We start from the raw sequence: 23572 nt of genomic DNA, 5'->3' as shown, positions 1-23572 counted from the left end.
ATTTGCTGCCAGACTCAATCCGCAGTCGTTTGGAGAAAGTAGTTGCAGGTGTATCGCATGAGAGGATTAAAAGATTTACTATGTTTGAAGTATTGAAAGCTCTTAAGAAGAAACTTACTCTGTTGGAAACTGCAAAGCGTTCCGGTTTTGCTTTTCCTGAAAGTGATCCATTTTTTGAGGGTATTGATGGTTCTTTCATGAATGAATGATTCCCTTGCACTTTAAATTGTCTTTTCATGTTTAACTAACTATGATGTTGTATCGGTATGGTAGGGTTCTAATTTCTATCATGTTTTGTTTTGAATGATGTCTAACATTTGTATCTGTGGTTCGGAACTTTAGTTAATATTAACCACCTTTTGATTATGATCTAAATTTATATATGCTCTTGTAGAGGATTTCCAAAATTTTCTGCAGGTAAAATCTTTGTTCCATGTACTACCAAATACATAGAATGGATAATGGTGGATTTGTTGAATTGGAAAGCATAACATGACACAATAATGTGATATCAATGCATAGCATTATTATTTGTTGTTGTTATTATTTATTAAGATGCTTCTTAGATGCTTGAACTGAAAATGAAGTTTGTGTCATATTCTGTAAGTGAAAAAACTTCATTATCTATAGGATCCAATCCAACACATGGTGCCCAAGTGATTGAATTGGTGAGTATAAGGCATAATGCTCCAAACACACAAGTCTTAAGACGAACCTTGTGTAAATGGTCAACCCTGCTCATATATAGCATTAAGTTCCTGTAATTTTTAATGGGTTTGGTATAAGTATCTGGAAAAGCTTTACAAAGTGGGTAGGTTGGTAACTCAACAAAGAAGGATGGATAGGAGATGAAGGGTGCTGATATTGGACCTGCTAGGGTTCTGTTTTTTTCGGTCCTTGGTGCTGTTCGCTTTGTTATAGGACATGTATCTTTCGGTAGTTTGTTTTTCTCCTTTCGTTTTGCTGTTTCTGTTCTGTTTGCCCAGGGGCTTGTTCTGACTCGGTTCTGTGTGCGTTTGGCTTTTGTTCATGTTGTTTCTGTTAGCATTTTTGCCTGTATCAATAAATGCTGATTCAAAAAAAACGGGGGATGGATCCTCAACATTAGGGATCTCATTCTAGTTTGAGATTTTTTAGGTAGTTTTTGACATTAGACCAAGAAAATTCCCTTTCTGTTAGGTCAGTCCCCGCTATAGCTATAGCTTTTACAATCCATGAACTCCGGGACATGATTCTCTCCCGTGAAAGATTCATTGTAGGAGATCCAGTGGGAATCTTAACCATTCATTGCTTTTTTTAAACACACTTCTGCCTGCAACGAAAAAACATGTAGGGCGTGGATTTAACTGGACAGATTTTTCACTTAAGAGGATCTGCACCCGTCAAGGCATATAACTCTGAAGCTCCTGAAGGCCAAAGAGATGTATGTTGTAACCATTTATAGTTTGGATGCAACTAAACTGCTTCTATTTCCTAACTAAAGATATAATAATGTCTAGACTCTAGATGAATTCTGTGCAGTTTATACCTTGCGAATCAAAATTTGACTGTTGGTACCTTTAGGACCGGTTTGGACATGTAATAAAGTGATTGATATGTGTAATAAAGCTATAAACGAGCGTTTTGTTTAATAGCTTATGAACTTGAAAGTATTCTTCGTCGCGTGTCATAATATTTGAAGATATTTTAAGATGGAATATAACAAAGTAGCATTTTTATAAAATTCAATTATATGTTTGTGTAGTTCTTTTTTTACGACATTGTCATCGCGCTTACTCGGTTAAGTTGTACATTATTCAAATTTTAAGCTCAACAGGCTTTGGTGAAATGTGTATTTGAGATTTAAATAACCATGCCTGAGTATATAAACACATTTTGAGATAGACCTCTGCAATACCTCCACCAAATACATAATGTGGAATGGAAACAACTTTTAAGGGTTAGAATCAATGACTTGAAGTTGTATCCGATGCCATGAAGTGTTTAATATCCCTCTCAAGTTCCAAATATCTTCAACCTTTTCAGGTTGAACATTTCCTGCTGAATCCACCTGCGAATCAGCCCAAAGTATTCATTAGATATTATAAGAGATCATTTCTTACTTTTGTGATGTTTATCTAACATTATACAAATCATTAAAGGATTCCACATTCCTAATTGCAAACCCCTATATTTTAAGGGCCAGAAAATGATTTCTAATTGAAGACAAGAAGTTGGAAACATGAAACTTAGCAGAATGGTTGTTGCATACCGCTTTAGCAATAATCTCAGTGCTTTGTTGAATTTCAGCAGTGACCTCAAAAAGCACCCATGCCCATTTGTCACTGTTGTCATCATCATCTGCTGTATAAGGAATGCCACTTTTTTGAAACCTTGAAGCTTCCATCCAACTCTTTCCTCCATCAACAGACACATCCACTCTTTCAATGCCTCTGCCACCACCTGATGCTGCATATCCACTAATTTTTACCTACAGCGCAGGAATCATTTAAGAATTAGGATTTCAGTTCATTTATTTATTCAATCAATTAAAAAATTACTTAATTTACACTCTCAAGTAAGTTGTCTATTTTAGAAGAGTCAGATCTCTCGTTCGTGTATAGAACATATCAATACACCTCCAAACCTGTTATTGCAAAAACTAACCTTCCCCGGCGGAATTGTGGTCATATCTTCTACAGAACATATAACACACTGCCAAAGTGAAATCAAAAGTTTTAGTTGAAAAACTTTAGGGTAACATGTGACTTGCTTCAAAGATATTAAGTATTTCATTTTTCTTTCATCAAAATTTAGAGAATGGGAATACCTGAACAGGAAAATCCATTTGAGGTCTTCTAGATGACCAATTAATGTTATCCCAATTTACTGATGGAGGAAACATTTTGTAGTCTTTTTGCACGAAAAACCCCTGATACATGATAATGTTACAATTCTGAGCCATTGTGAAAACAATTTTTTTTTAGCTATTTCAGAACAACTTTACATAACATATCAGACCTGACATTCTTCTGCTATGATATTGATAGCTTCCAGCCATTTAACAGACCGAGCTCCAATAACGCCAGGAACAACCACGCGTAATGGATAACCATGATCCCTATTAAGAGGCTAACGGAATGAAACAAGATATTAAACTGAGATTACAATATCAGATTAATATAATATCACACTATGCCACAAAATTAAATAAAAAACACAAAATGAAGAAAAAGAAAATAACCCTGCAAATTGCAAATAAGAGCTGAAAGAAAAATGGAAAAAAAAAATTGTGAAGAAAAATATATAGCTCAGTTGAATGGTGACATGTTCATGAAATGAATCATAGCACATAATTTTTTTTATTGTTTGATAAAGATAGTAATGAAAGCCAGGATATAAAACAATGAAATGGACAAAATGCAAAACATGAAGGAGATAATCACTTACTTCTCCGTTCATCTCACAAGCAAGTAGAACATCGGCTTCAGGATTTGTAGCTTGACTGAGGGTAATTGATGCCTTGTATGGACCTCCATTTTCCTCCTATACTTTTTTTAGATTTACCAAAACAACAAAGGTATGTTCATGGATGAAATAAAAAACATAAAGAATCTGAATTATGGTTACAAGACGTAGCAGTTACCTTACACCGATCAATGCTTACAAATTCGACATATTTTCCTCCGAATTTAGTGGTACTCGTCAACTTTGGTATTCCAACAAGCTCAAGAACATCACTCAGTTTAGAACCACCCCAAACAGCTGAGAGAATAATATATTCAATCAACGATTATAGGTTGATTTAATGTTATATTTTCAGATCTAAACCTTTTCACAGTTTTGAGCAGAAACATGCGAACAAATAAACAATATAATGGTAATATTGTATAAAACCGACCAAAAATACTTTTTCTGACAAAATTTGATAGAAAAACTCAGAATCATAGTTCTAAACTGTGGTCTGCAATCACAATTGCATCGTAATATAACAGTTTTAGAGGTCTCCGTAATGACATCACAATTGCAATTGTAGCCACATTTTCTCTCATTTTACAGTAGTATAAAGCTTCACTACCTACAATTGCAAACGCAATCTAAAACCATGCCAGGAATAATGAAATTTTACGGAATCATTCACAATTTCACAGCTGTTGTTAATAGAATCAAAAGATGCTTGAGTCGTTGGTGTCCCAAAAAATATAAATACTAACCATTTCCAATAGCAGACACACCCCAACCAACTCCCTTAACTGTTTTAGTCTTGCTCATAGCAGTTCTTCTATTTCCGGCACACTGAAACCCCACAGAGGGAAAATCAAGTTCATTTTCTGGATGCAACAGTACACACAAAACCAAAACAATGTGGTTCTTCTTCCATGCAACACTATATCATTTGATAGAAATTAATATGAACTTATATCCAACCAACCTGTAGTGTGGCGGTGACATTGTACCTGGGAAGCTTCCTGTAATCAAATATCGAGGTGAGTTTTTTGTTTGAAATTTAATTTATTGGAGACACGTATATGAAATGAATTGGAAATACGGCATCCCGAGGGCCTAACGAAGTAATAATAATTACTTCGTCGGTTTGTCTCAAAATTATTTGTCACTTTACAGTATCGAAAAAGTATTAATTATGTTTTTCTAACAAGGCCGTTATTGTAAGTAAATCAATAACTTTATTATTGGTACCTCGACTTTTGGATCCTCCGTTGTTTCTGCACTATACAACTCACAGCGGAGCCTGAATTTAAGTTAAAAAAATTCTCATTTTGATCCAATGGCTCTGCAACAGGCTGCACGGTGAAGCCACCACATAGGATTGAAGTACATCCTAAGTTCTTCTACTTAACTACTTCAATAACAGAATTTTATTTAAAAAAATATTTTACCTTAGTATTGAGTTTAGTTACTGATTTTCTTAAGAAGAATTCATTCTTTAGAGAACAAATAAAATGAGACGGAGTGAGTATATGATACTATTAGTTGTTTATATTCGAAAATTTAGCTGAGATTCCTAATCCAGCACCTACCTGATATCTTCCATAAAAAGTTGTTTGGGATTTTCTATCAATCCAGATATTGACACACTGTATCTGCTCTGCCAAACATGTCATAAGAAAAGAAGTTAAAATTCGTCGACAGTGAACACCAGTGACCAAAGAAGTATAATTTCACATAATCAACATATTACTTTCCAATGTCATCAACTATCGGTATGGGGCCATGATTTCTCTTGTAGAATAAATCTGCAGGAGTCAAATATGCCGAAAACAAGGCAGATTGTGGTGGCTCGGCATTGAAAGGTTCCTGGGGAGAAACAGTAAATTGCATTTGAGAAACACATATCTGAAAAAATGTATATTTATCACAGGGTCAATTCAAGAACCATTGGACCATATACAATTTGAATTTTAATATGATACAGTGAACACATATTTTACATAAATATCAAGTTATATCGAATTATTTAGTAAGTTTCACAAAACTTTCGAAGTCATGAACTATTATTACCAACGTAAACATGGAAACATTAGTGTCATATAGCTATACTCATGGCCGACGAAACTACACTAAGTCATCACTGTCTAACAAAATGTGAAGTTGCCACAACTGTTATTTTTGTACTAAGGTACTCATCCTAAGCTCGACACAACGTTGCATATAACAACGGAGAAGAACCCTCATGCTAGTTCAATCTCCCCGAAATGAATCCAGTAAGGTGCCATCTCAACATTATTATCATTTCTGTTTATCTATGTGTAAAATACATGCATACATACAAGCTTCAAAGTAGAAGCTTATTATATTACAAATTTACAATTGTGTATGCTCAGGTTAAGGCAAGTTCTGCGGTAGTCCACTTTCATAGGTAACCCACCATTGACCGATACGTTAAAATCATTTGAAACTCGATATAAATAGCAATGTATATGGTTATAGAAAAAGGAAATAAATTTGTGAATAAATAATGAAAATGGAATTTGAGCTTGCCTTGGAGTTAATTTGAAGAGAGGGGTGACGAATAGGTTCTTTAGAATAATCTGAAGGACCTGTGATTCCTGGCATTGTTCTATAATGTTTTTCAGATTTGAAGATGGTGGCAAATAACAACCATAGCTTCTGATTTGTACATGAAATTTATAACATGTGCCATGAGTGGAGGATGACAATGGTGGGTCCCACTCAAACATATATGATAGACACGTGGCGCATTTGCATTCTACTGACATGTTAGCCACTTCAATTCCTTACCATTGGTTCTGATTAGTCTTTAAATTTGGTACCAGTTTTAGTTAATTAATTTGTATTACTCAGAAAAAGCAAGGAACCTTGTATTGTATGTATCTCACCGGTTTTGTTGTGTTTGTTCACTTGGTGATTATATATCCACACAAGAACCTCGTACGTACCTGACTGCTTTTGTGTCCATGTTCATTCTTTCTTTTTTGAAAAAGCATGTTCATTTCTCCACTAGGTGTCATAATGCTTTATCTTTCCTGGTAGTTTCTTATTTAGTTGTTCTTGGCCTTTCTTTGCCTATAACAATTAAATTATCCTCAATCATCTGCAATTTATATAGTAAGTACAAATCAGTTGGTAGCTGCAATAACATTTGATATGTTGCGACACATATTCAAACTCGGGATTCTCTATTTCTCTGCACTTAAGATGTGTGACTCTCACCATTAGACTATTTAAAAAAAAATAATAATTACTCTAAAATCTACATGTCAAAACTATGAAATCTGATATTCAACCATGGTTTCTAGAATAGTTGTTATCACACTCTATCTCTAATACTATCCTTCATAATCTTATCTTGTCTAGTATTTTTATACATCCAACATAGAATTCTCGCCTTTACACTACGCTAATCTTACTTCCATGATAGTAGATTGTTGTTCAACACTCTGTATCATACAACATCAATGATCATATTGTTGTACGATCAAGCTTTTCCTATAATTTGAACAGTACATTTCTATCACACAAAATCTACCTTCGCTTGCATATGATGGTTTACATCTCTCTCAATATTTCTCAGTCGTTTTATACCATGGACTTCAAATATTTAATTGTGTCAAAAACAAATTATGACATTATTTGTCTCTTAAATAAATTCTAAATTCTAACTAAAAGCCATAATTTTGAGCTTATTTAAAAAATAAAAAAAAAATCTAATTCTACCATTAAATTTACTTCATTTAGGCACTTGATATTTAACTTACTTCTAACAAAAATCAATATTACAAAATTATTCATACAATGTATATACAGGGTACATCATATAAATCTTTCAATCATGAAATTTACATAGATGAGTTTCTAACTTGTCGGTTAATATCTAGAATATACAAGTAATTTTTGGTTTCAAAGGGACAGAATTTCTACAAATAATCCCTCTTATCATCAAAATTCTACTTACAGCTTGATTAATATAATAAAAATCAAAATGAATATACAGGTATAGATTTACTGATCCACGGTATGAGGTAATAGATTTGCAGCAGCTGTAGATCCATAATAAATAAAACTCAATGCTTTCCTGGACCTTTCACCATTTCTGCATTGCACTACATGTTTTGTAAAGAGAAAAATAAAAAATTAGTGAGAAATGAAATGGGTATCAAGTCCTCATAAATTATAATGGTAATTAGGGGTGTGCATGGTTAACCAAATATAAGAACCAATCCACTTAAATGGTTCTAGTTTGAGAACCAAACCAATTAACAGCATATATATGGAAGGAAAAGGCAGAATTTTTTAAGAACTACATACTTCTTAAGTATTCCCTGAACCAAGTACAAAGGTGTTAGTGGCCGGGTTTGGGCCTTAGCCCAACAAAAATGTCGAATAGAGAATTAGTTTTGTTTTAGAGTAATAGAGAATCAGTTAAAATTGCTTATGTGGCCGGGGAATGGTAGTTATACTAACTTACTAAGGAAGGATAGCAGGGTGGAATTCGTTAACTTTTTTGTTGAGACCTTGAGGTTGGGCAGAGAGAGAAATATCTCTTATCTGAGGAGCTTTTGCTCTGGGTTACAGGAGTTTTCTTTTCCTTCTATAAGACATCTGTTTTCAATCAATACTTCTTCCATCTCATTATAAGTGTCTCGTTTGCTATATTTACATGTCTCAAATTATTTGTCTCTTTATATTTACAACGAAGCATTAATTACTTTTTCTAGTAATATATCCTTATCTATTGTATCTTAACTCTAACTACTTCACTAACGATAAATAAGGGTGTTTTAGTAAATGAAACTTATTTTATGATTAAAACCATTACAACTAAGGATTGTGTACAACCCAAACGAGACACTAGCAAATAGACAGCAGACGTAATATAATTTCTGCTTCTCATTAGTTCGGATTTCTATCAAGTTGGAAACTGTAATATTACTTCCACTGATGGGAAATAGACTATACTCTTTTTATACTTAGATGCACTATCTACAAGTTCAAACATGTATAATACTTTATCACTTGTACAAACTGATGAATGATTATTGTCTGATGTATTAGCAATACTGACTTAGATGAAGCATAGAAACACAAAATAAAACAGAAATTGCAGAGTTTTAAGAAACTAACCATGAAGAACATTGAACTGTTGTGCATTTAGAACAATGTGGGCACTCCTAGAATTTTTTCTGTTGGTGTGATCGAATAGGTGTTCCACGTTTCAAAAGAGATTTATAAGCTGAACTTCTTGACCATTCATCAATTTCACTAGCACGTAGAACAGGCAGAGGATGCGAAAGTTGGCTTGTTTGAGCATTCCTAATCAAAAGAAAAATTCAGCTTCTAAATGAAAAAGTTGCAATTCAACTTTAATATCGGTGGCAGACTACAGATACTATTGACTTCTACGAACCTTATGTACCATCCAACAGGGCTGGAAGCAGCTTTTTCATAAGAGCGAGCTTGCTCCAGGAATGCATCAACATTTAGTTGATCAGCCAAAGACGGGCATCCACCGGCTAATTTCATGAGGACTGAGATGACAACCTTTTGTAGGGTCGGAAAACAAATACTTAATAATTACACCAACAAATGATACCGAAATTTTGCTTAGACCAAGCTACAGATAAATTATGAATTCTGACATCAGCATACCCTTGGGTCTTGAGCAACAAGAAGAGCTGCACGGTCACAAGTTAACTCAGCTGCTCGAAGCCAGCGGAAAATCTGCTCTTCCAGAGTCTGAGCTATCAAACCTCCAATACCTAAAACAAATGGAGGTTATTTCTCATTAACATTAAACGAGCTGGAATAGCTGGAGTCAGATATGAATCAATTACTAAAACTAGCATACAAAATGGCACTAATGTGATAGTCTGTTCACTTTTCTCGATAAAAATAATGGAAGTTATACAATTTTACGTGATTATTTAATAAAAAACAGTTATTTGATTGGGTAAAGAAGGACAAAATTGTAAATAAAATAGTTTAAATGAAAGAAAAAATTGAAAAAAAGAATTGTTGCACCAAAACTTAGTATCCCATTTATATGTAGGTATAGATAAACAACATTTTCAAAGATGAAAACAAGGATTATGACATTATAGACAGGTCTTTATGGTCATTATGTGATAAGAGACTAAGATTAACATGGATGTCGTTCCCAGTTCAATCCATAGGTGTTAGACAAACGGTGTTTATCCAACTTTGAACATCAAACATAACTAAAAACTTGACTGTAATTTAAAACTTATAACCATGTGCCTTATATACACTGTTAAAACCTCAAATATGCTCCATATCACCTACCAGGTACAGTATAGGCTCCAAGAGTTAGAATATTTGCATATGTAAGCCACACACCATGATCACATTTTAGGTGACCCAACTCATGAGCCAAAACAGCCTGTTAAAAGTAAATTGATGGCAAGTCAATAGTATTTTTGAACCAGAACAATGAATATAAAATCAAAACAGGGTTTGACTAAAAAATTGATAAGGAAAGTTTGAAATGAAAAATGTATTTCTTATGTAAATGGTTCCCATATCAACATCATTCACGTCAAAGTCTAACTCCTGCAAACTTATTGCTTGTTTACCGTGAAGAATGGGAAGAAAACTTCTTGGATGCTATACCAGCTAAGAAGTAGGGTAGAAAATTAAAAAGAACTACAAAATAAATTAGAACCTGCAATTCAGCTCTTGTAAGGAGCTCCACTAGGCTAGTATGAATAACGACAAATGGTCGTTTACCACTTATAGCTAATGTGTATGCATTTGGCACAGGACTTTGACGAACATATAGATCAGGGGCATTGATATTTAATATTTCTGCAGCTTCCGCCATTAAGGTGTGAAGATCAGAAAGCTGATACCACAACAACACAGCATTAGTTAATTCAATGAGGTGACATAAGGTAGCATAAACACAGAAGTAACTAGACGGTTAGGCCATATAATTTTCAGGTGACATCATGCCATACAGCTGAACTGAGCGGGAATGACAAATGGTAAAATGTGAAGTGAAGATGCTAATCAGCTTTCAAATGTTTAATCAGAGCAACCATTACTAAGTTGGTGACAAGTAGAGGAAGAAGTTAAATCACTGATGCACTTTGTATGTTTAGAAATACAGTCGCAATGTGATCAACACTTATTCTTCATTTGAGGAAATAACATAAAAGAAAATGGAGTTCACACAGACTATTTAGGCTATGTCAATATGTGGTTTTTACATCACATACATCTGCACTTGTTTATAAAGATAAATGCATGCACATTTTATCATGAACATATCATTATCCCTTTTCATATAGTAAGAGAAAATTTCAACAAAAAAAAAACACAGAACTTCGACTAGGATGTGGGTTGAATACTATTCAACACAGGTATATTTTTATCTATTATATTACATAAATGCAATTTCTTTATTGATCACACATTGAAGAAATTTTATTTTACAGACTGTTAAAGATACCTGATTTTTGGAGACAAGGACGGATGTCCCTATGTTCTCAAGGAGCATGACCTGCTCTGTTACAGTTCCTGCAACTCATATAAAGGGGACCATGTCATATCGCAACCTGAGTAACTGGATAAAAAGCTATGCATTTGAAAGTGTGCATATACAACAACAACAAAGCAATTTTCCGACTAGGATCTGAAAGCAAGCATATAAGCAGCAAAAATTCACAAATAGTGCAGCATATAGAAGACGTGTCTTCAGCCCGATATCCAGCTGAACATTTCAGATGAACAAAGCTTTTATAAATGGAAAACAATAACCATGGTGCAATCATGTCACACAACATCATGAACAGACAGCAATCCGTGCAATTAAATTAAAATAAATACAGCAAAAACAAACATCTCGCGCCTCCACCTAAATATAGCACATACAACTTGCATGATCCGTAAATAAGTATGAAGTAGTATATACCATAAAGGGCTGGCATTTGATTTATAGCATGAAAGTAATATTATCTGTGTACGACGTGCAAGTTTTATTTTTTAAAATATTGAATAGAAGTGGTATTTCCCGGATATAACTCACACAATTTCAATAATAACTTTTTCACTTCTATCCTTCTAAAAATTTTGGGACAGGAGTACCCCATCCCAGTAAAAAGGCCTATATATGAGTTTGTCTCATGACAGACATCTAAACTGAAATTACACTTTACCTAGAAGAGGATGGAAATTTATTAAGCAATGATACTTGAACAAAATTTCTCTCATAAAAACATCTTTATTATTAACAAAACAGTTGTTCAGAAGTCCTAACTCAACTGGTAAAATACCGAAATTGTTAGGCCAGACGCCTTGACCGGGGTTCGAACCCCGGTGCCTCCACTTGTGTGTGTGAGTTTATAATGGCTTTGCCATTTCGTCTATCTACCAAAAAAAAAAACAGTTAGGTAATCTGGGCCGTACCACGTGTTAACTTCGCATTAAATTTATTTCCAGCAACATGTGCTGAGCACGGGTTCCCTCGATTAATTCTTGTATAAGCCTGGTGTTTCCGACTTGGGTGTACTGAGTCAATAGAAGATTGACATGTCACCAATTCCTATTACATGAATAAGTATTATGTTCATTTGTGTTGCGCACATTCCGCATCAATACTTTATCGGTCTAGCTCACTTAAATGGCCAATTGGCTACCGTGGCGTACAATAATGCTTTTAACTTCTCTTTGTGCATGCAAGTCATATATCCCCCATGCACGACTCGTAAACATTTATTTTTCAAATATCAACTATACGTAGTCTTCCAATTTCCAACTTACAGTATTCTAGCGATACATTTCTGTGCCTGTGGTTGCGACCATGGCATCAAGGTTTTTGATGTCTCCATGCCACCACAAATGCAGCCATATATATATATGAAATTAAAACACCCTTCTGAAACAGCCTCTTATGTCTATAATTTTATAATAATCAGCTAACCCAAAATGAAAAAGGGACAATTCCGCTATCAGCTATAAATGAGTAATGGCTTAAAAGTTAAAACTCATGTTATCATGAAAATCAACTCGATCAAGTGATCAGATATTCGTTACAGTTCAAAGGTAAACTGCAAATGTTCAATACCTAGAAGAGCTTTTCCCACTTGTTTCAATCCCGGAATCGCTCTCAGCATCATTGTATTCTGTAAATGAAAAACAAAATCAAGAAACAAAGCACTAGTACTCCTGTAAGAACAAAAACAAACCCCTAACATAAACACAGAGCACTATCCTGACACATACATATACGACGATGCATAATAATTTAAGAAAATGAAAATGCATATACGACTATGCATAATAATTTAAGAAGAATTCTCGAACACAGACACAACACTGAGACACCAAATACACCTTTAAAGTGTCAGTTATTGCTACTTAGAAAAAGCTACATGCTAGAATCTCATGAGAACTAAGGACATGTTTGGATTGATGATACAAAATGGAATCAGTTAAGAGGAAAACCTCTTTATCAACAGGGTGACGAAAATCATCAGCATCAAGGTCACGAAAGACTAAAGCAGCAGCAGAAGAAGAAGAAGATGAAGCAGCAGCTCTAGAAACAGTTAATCCAGCTGGTTTGTGATTGTTGTGAACCCGAATGAACCGGATCTTTGAACTGGCACCGAACCGGGCTCTATCCGAAGGCGAAGCAACGAAAGCGAGTGGCTGAGAAAAGAAAGAAACGGAAGCCATGGAGATGGAATTGTAAGATGAGAGATAGAAATGGAATGCGGATTGTGTAGCGTGATGATATTATTATTATTATTTGGGGCTTCAAGTTGAAAGTTAGTTACGGGTTGACGTAAAGGAAGTGACAACCACAGCTGTGGGAAAGGAAATGGGTATGGTAATTCTTTCGCGCCACTTCCTTGTCTCCAATGTATGTTGTTGCCATGATTCATTAACTTGTGGCATCAAATTCTACACCAATCACTTTATTTTTGTGATTACGGCTAAATAACCATACAAGCTTACTTTTATTAAAAAAAATAAAAAAAAAAAGTAGTGATGTAAGTGGTTTGAATAAAACCGATGAAATCGAAAATTTAAATTGAACCGAACCGAAAAAGTATCCGACCTTATTTGGTTCGGTTTAATCAACCTAAACCAATCTAGATTGGTTCACTTCTCAGTTTTTTTTAATTTTAAAATCCAAAGAACCGATAAACCGAACCGGTGCTAACCTCACCCCTCATTTTAGTAAGATTATCCCTCCTATACACATTTATGATTAAGTTTAAAATTAAAGGTCAACATTAAATACTCTATAATTCATTCACTTTCTCCCCATCATCTCATCTCATCTTATCACTCACACTATATTTCGTTTCTACTAAAAACGAACACTAGCCGCTAGTCATACCTAACCCATTGTTCCTCACTGTCATTGGGATCGTCCTCTTGTTAGGTTTTTTATGTTAGCTATATAAAGCAGTTTGAAAAACAAAGAATATGAAAATCATATCGATGAAGGTTTCATTGGTTCGAACATTTTTTGATCAAAAACCGATCCAAATTGAACCGTTATACTCCTAATAAATTGGATGGATTTTATACTTAATGCATAGATTGAATGGATTTTTTTTGTTAACAAGCAGGGAGTAGTTGAACAGAATGAATAAATAAATTATTATTTTTGTGATAGTTGAGGTTTGAATATATTATACATTGTTCATTTCAACTAAGCAAAATTTAACAAACAAAAAGTAAATAAAGTATTCTCGTGTACTGCCATCAACAAATGTGTCGAGGAGGCAGAAGAACTCCTTCAAATGTTGCCGCCAAAACTGCCATCCTTCATCAACCACCGCATCCCAACCACCGTCTCCCTCTCAACATCATCATCATCATGGCTTCAAACAACCTCATCACTTCAAAATCAAAACCCTCCTACCTTAGCAATTCTCGCCGACAAATCCACCACCATACAACACCTCAAACAAATCCACGCTCAAATGATCATCACATCCCGCATCAACGACCAATTCGCCACAAGCCGTTTATTCTCCTCTTTCGCTCTTTCCCCTTTCGGTAACCTCGAACACGCTTCTAGAATCTTCTCCTCCTTACACAAACCCAATTCATTCATGTGGAACACTCTCATCCGCGCGCATCAACAACAACAGCCCCACATTTCTCTTTCCCTTTACATTCAAATGCGTAGACACGGTGTTATCCCTGGTAAACACACTTTCCCTTTTCTCCTCAAAGCTTGTTCTTCGCTATCAAATGTTTTGCCACATTGTAAACAGGTTCATGCACATGTGGTGAAATTCGGGTTGTGTTTTGATTGTCATGTGGGGAATGGTTTGGTTCGTGGGTATTCTGTTTCTGGTGATTTGGTTGATGCACGTTACGTGTTTGATGAAATTCCGATGAAAAATTTGAGTCTTTGGACCACGATGATTTGTGGGTATGCTCAGAATTGTTGTTATAATGAGGCTTTGGATCTTTTTGAGAGGATGGTTGTTGTTGGGTTTGAGCCTAATGGTGCTACTTTGGCTTCGGTGTTGTCGGTTTGTGCTCGGTCGGGTTGTCTTGAGCTTGGGGAAAGGATTCATGAGTTTATGAGAGTGAAAGGGGTTGAAGTGGGAGTTATTCTTGGGACCGCGTTGGTTTATATGTATGCGAAGAATGGGGATATTTTGACGGCGAGGAAGTTGTTTGATGAAATGCCTGAGCGGAATGTTGTTACTTGGAATGCTATGATTTGTGGTTTGGCTTCTCATGGACATGTTGAAGATGCTCTTGGTTTGTTTGAGTGTATGAAGGAGGAGGAGATTGTTGTTCCTAATGCTGTCACATTTGTTGGGGTTTTATCTGCTTGTTGTCATGCAGGTTTGATTGATGTCGGCCGCGAGGTTTTTTGTTCGATGAAGGTTGTGCATGGAATTGAGCCGACGATTGAGCATTATGGGTGCATGGTTGATCTTCTTGGGAGAGGGGGTAAGTTGCTAGAGGCAGAGGAAGTGATAAAAGGGATGCCATGGAAACCTGACGTGGTTATTTTGGGAGCTTTATTGGCAGCTAGCAAGAATAATGGAAACACCGAGGTTGCTGAAAGGGTTGTGAAACAAATTCTTACTCTGGATCCTCATAATCATGGTGTTCATGTTTCTTTGTCGAATATGTACGCAGAGGCTGGACAATGGCAGGAGGTTTCGAGATTGAGGAAGATGATGAAAGAAGAGAAACTCAAGAAAGCTCCGGGGTGGAGCCTTGTTACCACTTAATTGCATTTCTAACATGGCTTGTATGCGGAAGATTTGATTTTTTCATTATTACCTAAAAAGGCAAGGAAGTGAGTTATGATCTAAGCTTACTTGATTCAAGCATAAACGAATGTACACATATTGTTCAACCGTTCTTGTTCTGAAAATATTTATGGTGCTTACTGACGAAATGGTTCTACACTATTGCTTTCATCCTAACCATTTGACAAGTGACAGAGAATGAGTGATTCCATCAACTTCTATTGAGAAATGCACAAAGTCGAATAAACACTCCAAATTTTCCAGCTTTCATGATAAGGCATACCCAACATTTAACCTTTATTTATTTATTATATAACTTTTTATTTATTTTTTTGAGTTTCTTTTGAGGTATTGGTTTGTCGTGTAATTTTGCAGATGCAAGCGAGGTTGTCTTGTCGACACTTGACGATGATTAAGGAGAATCTCTACACTCGCATGTATGTTATTCTTGTGTTATCTTCTGCTCATTGCTACAATTCTTATTATTGTGATTTTATTTTATTTTGGTTACTAGACCATGAATTTCAGAACCTAATTAAGACTTCTGTTTAGTGAAAGATATAATGGTGTCGCTTGATTAGTGTTACTGACACCGAAGTAGGAAAAGACTTGTGTTGTTCTTTCTTTAGGTTAAAATTTTCAAAGTGTTTATTTTGTTTTAACAATTGTAGCACCAACACTTTTGATTGAAGGCGTGTATGGTGGCCGACAGCTGTCACTGTCTGACACCGACACAAACCGACACATAATTATATTGAGTTATGTTACTATCTCAAATTATTATCGGTGTTGACTTATCAGCTATCAAGCACGGACACTGACACGCTGACACAGCTAATAATTTGCAATTCAAATAACTAAAATACCTCTAATTATTTTTGTACAAAATAATATCTACCATAGAATTCACCAGCAACAACTTTTTCAAGATTTTATACACATCAGAATTGGCCAATTTAAAAGTGTAAAATGCACTTAGATTTTTTTAGGATTTTTTTATCTTCGGATTGGTCAATCCGAGCAAATTCGACCTGGATGGTTAATCCTGAGAGAATCAAAATAAGCAAATAAAATGAGAGCTTTTAAGAACAATCGTAAAGGAAAATGCAGCCATCACAACCTTTCCGTTGAATGGTTAAGCCGAAAAAAATGTTAGTTTTTCCGTCTAGAGATTTGTCCCATCACTATATTTTTATTGAACTAAATAACAACTTTGTATATTTTTCGAGTTAACAACTTTGTAACTAACCCTAATATTAGTTGAATGAGAAAAATATTAGGGTAAGTTAAGAATGGGCTTTGGTAATTGCCCACATAAGATAGGCTTTATGATCAAGGAGTCAATAGCCCAAATAATTGTGTGCGTTGCGATACAGGTGTCGAAGATAGTATGCATTCATTTTTCTCATGTCAAAATAGTATTCTGTGTTGGCTAAGGCTTGTTTTTGGAATTTTATACTTCAGGTCTTGAATCATAGTTCGTTCTTCTGTGGCTAATAATATCTTTGATATTATGCAGACTTTGAGTGCAAAGCACAAAGCTTTGTTTGCTTGCACTATATGGGCAATATGGAAGAAAGGAATGATGTTATCTGGAGAAATGAAACTGCCACAAGAGCTGTGGTGTGCGACTGTAGTATATCGTTGTTAACCGGGTGGAGAAATGAACAAAATGCGCGTATCAATAGCAATAACCAACACACGAGTCAGCATAATGCAGCTTGGACAAGACCTCCTATACGACGATATAAAGGCAAAGTTGACGCCTCTTTTTCGAGATCGCGCAGTAAAGTGGGTATTGGTGTGTGTATAGAGGATGATAGGCCAATTTGTGCTAGCAAAAACCGAGTAGATTTCTCCTATTCTTGATATCGATATTGGAGAATCATTAGGACTCTTTCATGCTATGAAGTAGGTAAGAGATTTAGAACTTAATAATGTGGTATTCGAGTTAGATTCCAAACATCCGGTGGTAGACATTGTTAATAGAAACAATTTAGATGCGTCTAATTTTGACGCTATTATTAGAGATTGTAGACATACTTTCTCTTCTCATTTTAGAAACTCTCATGTTGAGTTCATTAAAAGACAAAACAATGAGGTTGTTCATAATGTTGCAAGAGTGACCACATTTTTATAAATATATAACTTTATTATTAGTTATTATTTTGATGAATTACCTGTAAAATTTAGCAATATATTTATTATTTTATTATTTATACATTATCATGTTCAATTGTGATTCAATCGGTTGAACTAGTTGAATCATAACCCAACGGACATGTTGGTTTGAACTGCAAACCATTTTTCAGAAATGAATTGTAACCAATATATTTATTGGTCATACTAACAAGTGTCCTAAATCAATGTTTTAAGGCATTTGATAAGAAAATCAAAAGCGGTCATTTTACATTGAAAACAACAATATTTAAATTTTTTAAAAGTTGAATTTACCATTTTTTAACACAATATTTATCCTTTTTTTTTCTTAATCAATGTTTTAAGGACACTATTTAGTGTATTCCTTTATATTTATTTATGGTACTTTTTTTTATTTTCGTTGTATTCATGATCTAACCTAGTCAACAACCCGATCATGATATTGAACGACAAGACCTTTACCATATATTTTTGAAAATATATATACCTTAAATTTAAAAAGAAAATATTATTGATGTCTTTTTTAGGAAATAAGGAATATCATCCCACCAATAATCAACTTAAATGTTGTATTTTTTAGTGATAATGAGAATGAAAGACTTTGAAATAAAAAACACTGGAATGGACATGTTTAAAAAATCTTAAAAAGAAATTATAGATTTTTTAAATATTTCTTACACAAGAAACAAAAGGAGATTGTTGTTGTCATCACAAGATATCAAACATAGATACCACACAAAGACGGAGAAAGACAAATTTAATTTTGCGTTGTCAATTTGAGAAAATGTAAGAGTGTGGCTGAAAAGTCTTAAGGGTGAGGGTAACAATTCTCATTATTTGTCCCCGTAAGCATAGCGCAATTGATAGGGACATTGTATAATTTATGCAGGGGCTGGGGTTCGAACCCCGGACACTCACTTCTCCACAATTAATTGTGTGAGCTCCAACCACTAGACTACTAAACAACAAAAAAAAATCTCATTATTTTGTAGCTAGACCATTATTGTCATCATTCACAAAAACATAAAAAGACCGTTTTCTAACCCTACTGAATTTTCGTGTTCTATGGGTTTCAGATTATATAATCTTAAAAACGTAAAACATTCTAAAAATATCCTCCAGACACACGATACATTTTTTATTTTATAATCCAAATAGGATATGTGAGAAGGTTGGAGGTGGGATAAGAAACTCTCAAACACAAAGATAATAGGCCTAATTTCTTCATTTGGGCTTCTTCCTGCTATAAGAGATGATGCTCAAACCCATAACAGAATACGGAATTTCTTTTCCCACCCTCCACATCTAGTTAGGACTATTTTTTTTTTGACGGAATCTAGTTAGGACTATGAAATCAGTAAAAGTGTAGGGTGTTGGAGTGTGTTTTTAACATGTTTTTACACCTTTCATGTTATAAACTTTACTATTCTTTATCACGTAATCAACTAAGAGAAATGATATTTGAACAACCATTTTTTGACAACTTTTGTGACAACTTTCTCTCTCATACTCACATGATCATTCTACTTTCTCTCTCTATTGCTTTGATTTTTGTGCCACTATCTAAATTTCTTTGTAAAATTTGGTTGTCCAACAAGTTGTCACAATAAATAGTTGTACAAATAACATTGCTCTAAGATTAAATAGTATTTCTACTAAAAAAACTTAATATTGTTTGTGTAATTTACAAAAATTAATCATAAAAGAAAATTAATAACAATCAACCTAGTGATATAATAAAATATGGATGCATTAACACTGAGAAAAAAATTAATAACATAAAAATTAGGGTAAATACCTCTTTTCGTTCATGTAATATTAGCGAATTCCGATTTTAGTCCCTGTAAATAAAAAGATTTAGATTTTGTCCCTGTAATTTCAGATTCTTCCACTTTTGGTCCCTCCTTTCATCACGTCAGCAAAATCTGCATCAATTACGTCCTTGTAATTTCAGATTCCTCCCACTTTTGGTCACTGTAATTTCAGATTCCTCCACTTTTGATCCCTCATTTTACGTGCCATGTATGCAGATTCTGCTAACGTGGTGGAATGAGGGATCAAAAGTGGAAGAATCTGAAATTACAGGGACAAAATCTAATTTTTTTTTTTACAGGGACTAAAATCGGAATTCGCTAATATTACAGGGACGAAAAGAGGTATTTACCCTAAAAATTATTATTTGAAAAATAGAAAAGTAAATCTCCTTATATGAATATTTGGGCAGGTGAATATGTAGAGATCAAAAGAAGAGTTTGGGTGTTGTTGATTTGTTCCACTTCCATGGGATATTTCTAATTGATGCTGCCAAGGCAATCATGTCTTTAATGGAAGCAGGACTTATTTTTACATTATGAACATGTGGTCCTACTTGTTTTCTTGTTTTTAGATAAATAAGTAGAATACAATATTCTTATACAAACCATGGCACAATTTATCCAAAAACAATATAATAAGTAGAGGACTTTATCTGGTGTCTTTTATTAATTTCCTACTTTTGGTGTTGCTCTTAGTGTTGTAACAGATTGTGGCCTAATTTTATGTTCATTAAGATGTTGCAATTGAAACTAATTTAGGTGGTTTAGGATCTTGGAGTATGCTCATCTTTAAAGTTTTAAGTTCAATTCTCTATAATGTTAATTTTGATAGGTTAATTTAACTTATTAAAAAAAGATGTTGCAATCGATTGAATAACTTCTTAAGCCCTTCACATATGGAAGGAGGATTATTCACTAATGATGCAGAACATGATATTTTTAAGGAATACAGGTTTTTTCCCTTAAAAAAAATGAATAGAAGAGTAATCATGGTCTACAAAAGAATCAAAACAAAAATCAATCTTATATATATATATATATATATATATATATATATATATATATATATATATATATATATATAATTTTTAATCTAATATATAAATATTAGTTTACATCAATTTAAATATCCATCTTTAAAAAAAATATCAATTTAAATAATCATAAAAACATTAATATTATTTAATTTTATGAAAAAACATGTACAAATTTATTATAAGAGTAATTTTATCATTTTATATAGGATCAATAGTGTTTTAGCCCCTGTAATATAGGTCATTTCCAATTTTACCCCCTATAAAATATTCTTTTTAGATTTCGTCCTTGTAACTTGAAGATTTTTTGTTTTGGACTTTCATGAATTTTGACTGTACAAAATCGAAGATATGACAGGGGGTAAATTGAAATTTGCTCAAATTAACAAGTGGGTAAACTAAAATTTCCTCAAATTACAAGGGGGTAAACCTAAATTTGCTCAAATTACAAGGGATGAAATTTTCATTGAAGGTCCAAAACCAAAAAATCTTTAAATTACAAGGATGAAATTCAAAAGAAATATTTTACAAGGGGGAAAACTGGAAATGGCCTATATTACAGGGGGTAAAACACTATTAACCCTTTTATATAATAATAATAATATTGAATTATACAATATTTAACATTAAAAATACAACCACTATTACAAATTATAAAATATGAAATTTAATTTATATTTTAAAGAATTAAATATAATTTCTCACAACGATGGTATTTTCATTACATTTAATAAATATCATTATATTATTTTGATTATCTAAAATATATAATAAAATACTAGATACCTAATTTCTTATCACGTGCACATAAAATACAAGATAAGATAATAATTTATCACTCTCTTAACTTATTTGTCTCTATTTTATCCTGGCCACCAAAGATACTTCAAAGTTGGCAATAAATCGGGCAAACAATATCAATATTTGAAGGTGATATGTCCGGTAAGAGCGATGTAGCCAACAGTGGCAGAAAGTGTTCTGGTACGGTGGCTCTCCAACGCTCAAATCAGTATTGGAAATCAGAAGGTGTGTGTAAAAAGTGTGGGAAAAGTCAATCATCCCTTTGAGGTGAAGCTAAGTCACCCTTATATAGGCGTGTGTGAGAATAACTGCTTCCGTAATTTGCGGAGCGTGATTAGGAGACGGTTAAAGAATACGTGCATGGTGTCTGATGCACAGAAGCGCGCTCTAGTGAGGTGACATGCAATGATATTGGCGTGTTCCTTCAGGCGACGTGTCTTAGTCTGATGAATGTTTAGTCCACGTATCACAGTGGAATTGACCTTCTGACCGATCCAAGACAGAAGGCATCGATTCTAAGAAATATTAATAATACATTTAACTATAATATACGGAACACACCTGTTTCTTCACTAAAAATTTAGAAAAGCACCCCCTTTAGATCAAATGTTGATCCATAATCTCAAGAGCTGCATGAAAAGTAGTGTACAGGGTGGATGACAAAAATGTGAGATCTTTAATAGGGAGGGTTTTAGCTTGGGAAATTGTTAAATTTCTCCATCTTAGACCAATTTTATTTTATATGTGTTATTACATGTACTCCTGTGTGATTACTTGTACTCCCTGTTTTCTTATATTTCAATTCAGACCCTAATTAAAAATAATAATTTGACCCCAATTGTTTTAGTTAATTCATTTATGGATGGATACTTGGTTTTTTTACCCTCCTCTGTTGAAAAGTCTACCACCCGTTGCTCAATCTCATTTTCAATATACTTAATTGCTATTCATTATTTTTTTTTTGATCTAGAATCCAATCCCTAAAAAAAAAAAAATCTTATTCACCAAACTAACCACATCTTTTATTGGTTTTCTAGGACAAAGACATTCAATGTCAACACGAGTTGCAACCATATTATGAGTGGTCATCAATGGTTCACTGAAAAATAGAGTATAACAGGTTAGCTACTATTTTTTTACCATAACAATAAGTGAATGTACTTAAAGTAAGAACAATACTCTGCATCCTGATCTAGATGAAACACATATGCACAAACTTGCATTTCTGGGGTAGGCTTAAACCTTCACTTAATGCCCTACAAAAAAAAGTTAATTAACTTCAAAAATAACGTTATAGGACAGAACATAATAATCAAAATATCTATATATTTATATTGAGTGATATTGATAATAACCCTTGGTAGAGTGAGATTCATGACTCTTGGAATGAATGGGCGCACTTCGTTGACCCTTGTCTTTCCTCTCCCAACTGGACTGGGACGTGGTTGCAAATATGGATTGGTAACATGTATCTTTGATCTGTGAGATGGACTTTGAAATAACTTTTTAGTTATCCTAGTCAATACAGCACTACCAATAGGCTACAAGGTTTATAAAAAATTGTTAGTTAAACATATCACTTTTCAAGTAAGAAAAAACATGTTAAATTATTATTACCTCTGAGTTGGATGACCTTCTAAAGTTGCTCTTGCAAAGCATCATAGCAGACAGTGGCGGAACTGGGGGGTGGCAAGGAGGAGCCACCGCCACCCCATCCTTTTATGGAAATTACTATTATGCCCTTCATTAAAACTAATATTTTCCAATCCAATTTTCATTTGGTCATCAATTTTCTTTTTCATCAAGTGAGAACAGAGAAACGCGTTCTCTTCTTCTCCCCCAACAAAGCAAATTGCGATCCAATCCACAGACAACCACCACACCACCGCCGGTCAGCCGCCGCGACCACTCGTCTACTCCTCCTCCTCCTCCCTCTTCTGTGTTGTGTTTAAAGAGCTATCTCCATCTCTCTTTCCACACACCCTAATTCTTGTAAATTGTAAGGTAAATTAGGTAATGTGAAATTGAAGTTTGATTTTGTTGATGG

At 34.1% G+C, this 23572-nt stretch overlaps 3 protein-coding genes and 1 non-coding gene across 6 annotated transcripts; 2 read left to right on the top strand and 2 right to left on the bottom strand.

The window, feature by feature from the left end:
* Positions 1–1699: 1699 nt before the first annotated feature.
* On the bottom strand, positions 1700–7100 carry LOC25497915 (sulfite oxidase). Of its 3 annotated transcripts, none has more exons than XM_039827456.1 (12): positions 6399–7100; positions 5180–5295; positions 5019–5081; positions 4412–4448; positions 4194–4275; positions 3626–3744; positions 3430–3525; positions 3001–3111; positions 2810–2911; positions 2647–2694; positions 2252–2470; positions 1700–2050 (listed from the first exon to the last, which is right to left on the bottom strand). In XM_039827456.1, the coding sequence occupies exons 1-12, from the start codon at positions 6468–6470 to the stop codon at positions 1934–1936; spliced, it is 1182 nt and encodes a 393-aa protein (XP_039683390.1). In that variant the 5' UTR covers positions 6471–7100; the 3' UTR covers positions 1700–1933. The 3 variants fall into 3 exon arrangements, with proteins under 3 accessions (XP_039683390.1, XP_013448098.2, XP_024627256.1); XM_013592644.3 differs by lacking the exon at positions 6399–7100 and adding an exon at positions 5980–6311; XM_024771488.2 differs by lacking the exon at positions 6399–7100 and having other exon boundaries at positions 5019–5086.
* A 133-nt stretch (positions 7101–7233) lies between these two features.
* Positions 7234–13360, bottom strand: LOC25497914 (uncharacterized). Its single transcript, XM_013592643.3, has 9 exons — positions 12925–13360; positions 12545–12602; positions 10931–10998; positions 10142–10321; positions 9763–9859; positions 9109–9218; positions 8867–9000; positions 8584–8772; positions 7234–7562 (listed from the first exon to the last, which is right to left on the bottom strand). Exons 1-8 carry the CDS (start codon positions 13153–13155, stop codon positions 8631–8633), a joined length of 1020 nt encoding a protein of 339 aa, XP_013448097.1. The 5' UTR covers positions 13156–13360; the 3' UTR covers positions 7234–7562; positions 8584–8630.
* A 1153-nt stretch (positions 13361–14513) lies between these two features.
* LOC120575771 (pentatricopeptide repeat-containing protein At5g06540) lies at positions 14514–15993 on the top strand. Its single transcript, XM_039828344.1, has 2 exons — positions 14514–14643; positions 14715–15993. Exon 2 carries the CDS (start codon positions 14838–14840, stop codon positions 15693–15695), a length of 858 nt encoding a protein of 285 aa, XP_039684278.1. The 5' UTR covers positions 14514–14643; positions 14715–14837; the 3' UTR covers positions 15696–15993.
* A 10-nt stretch (positions 15994–16003) lies between these two features.
* On the top strand, positions 16004–17937 carry LOC25497913 (uncharacterized). Its single transcript, XR_005643270.1, has 2 exons — positions 16004–16153; positions 17236–17937. It is a non-coding gene; the product is annotated as an uncharacterized protein (transcript).
* Positions 17938–23572: the final 5635 nt, after the last annotated feature.

This window comes from Medicago truncatula, chromosome 7 (assembly GCF_003473485.1).
Source record: "Medicago truncatula cultivar Jemalong A17 chromosome 7, MtrunA17r5.0-ANR, whole genome shotgun sequence".
NCBI classification, from domain to species: domain Eukaryota; kingdom Viridiplantae; phylum Streptophyta; class Magnoliopsida; order Fabales; family Fabaceae; genus Medicago; species Medicago truncatula.
This window is presented reverse-complemented; position numbering and strand designations above follow the sequence as displayed.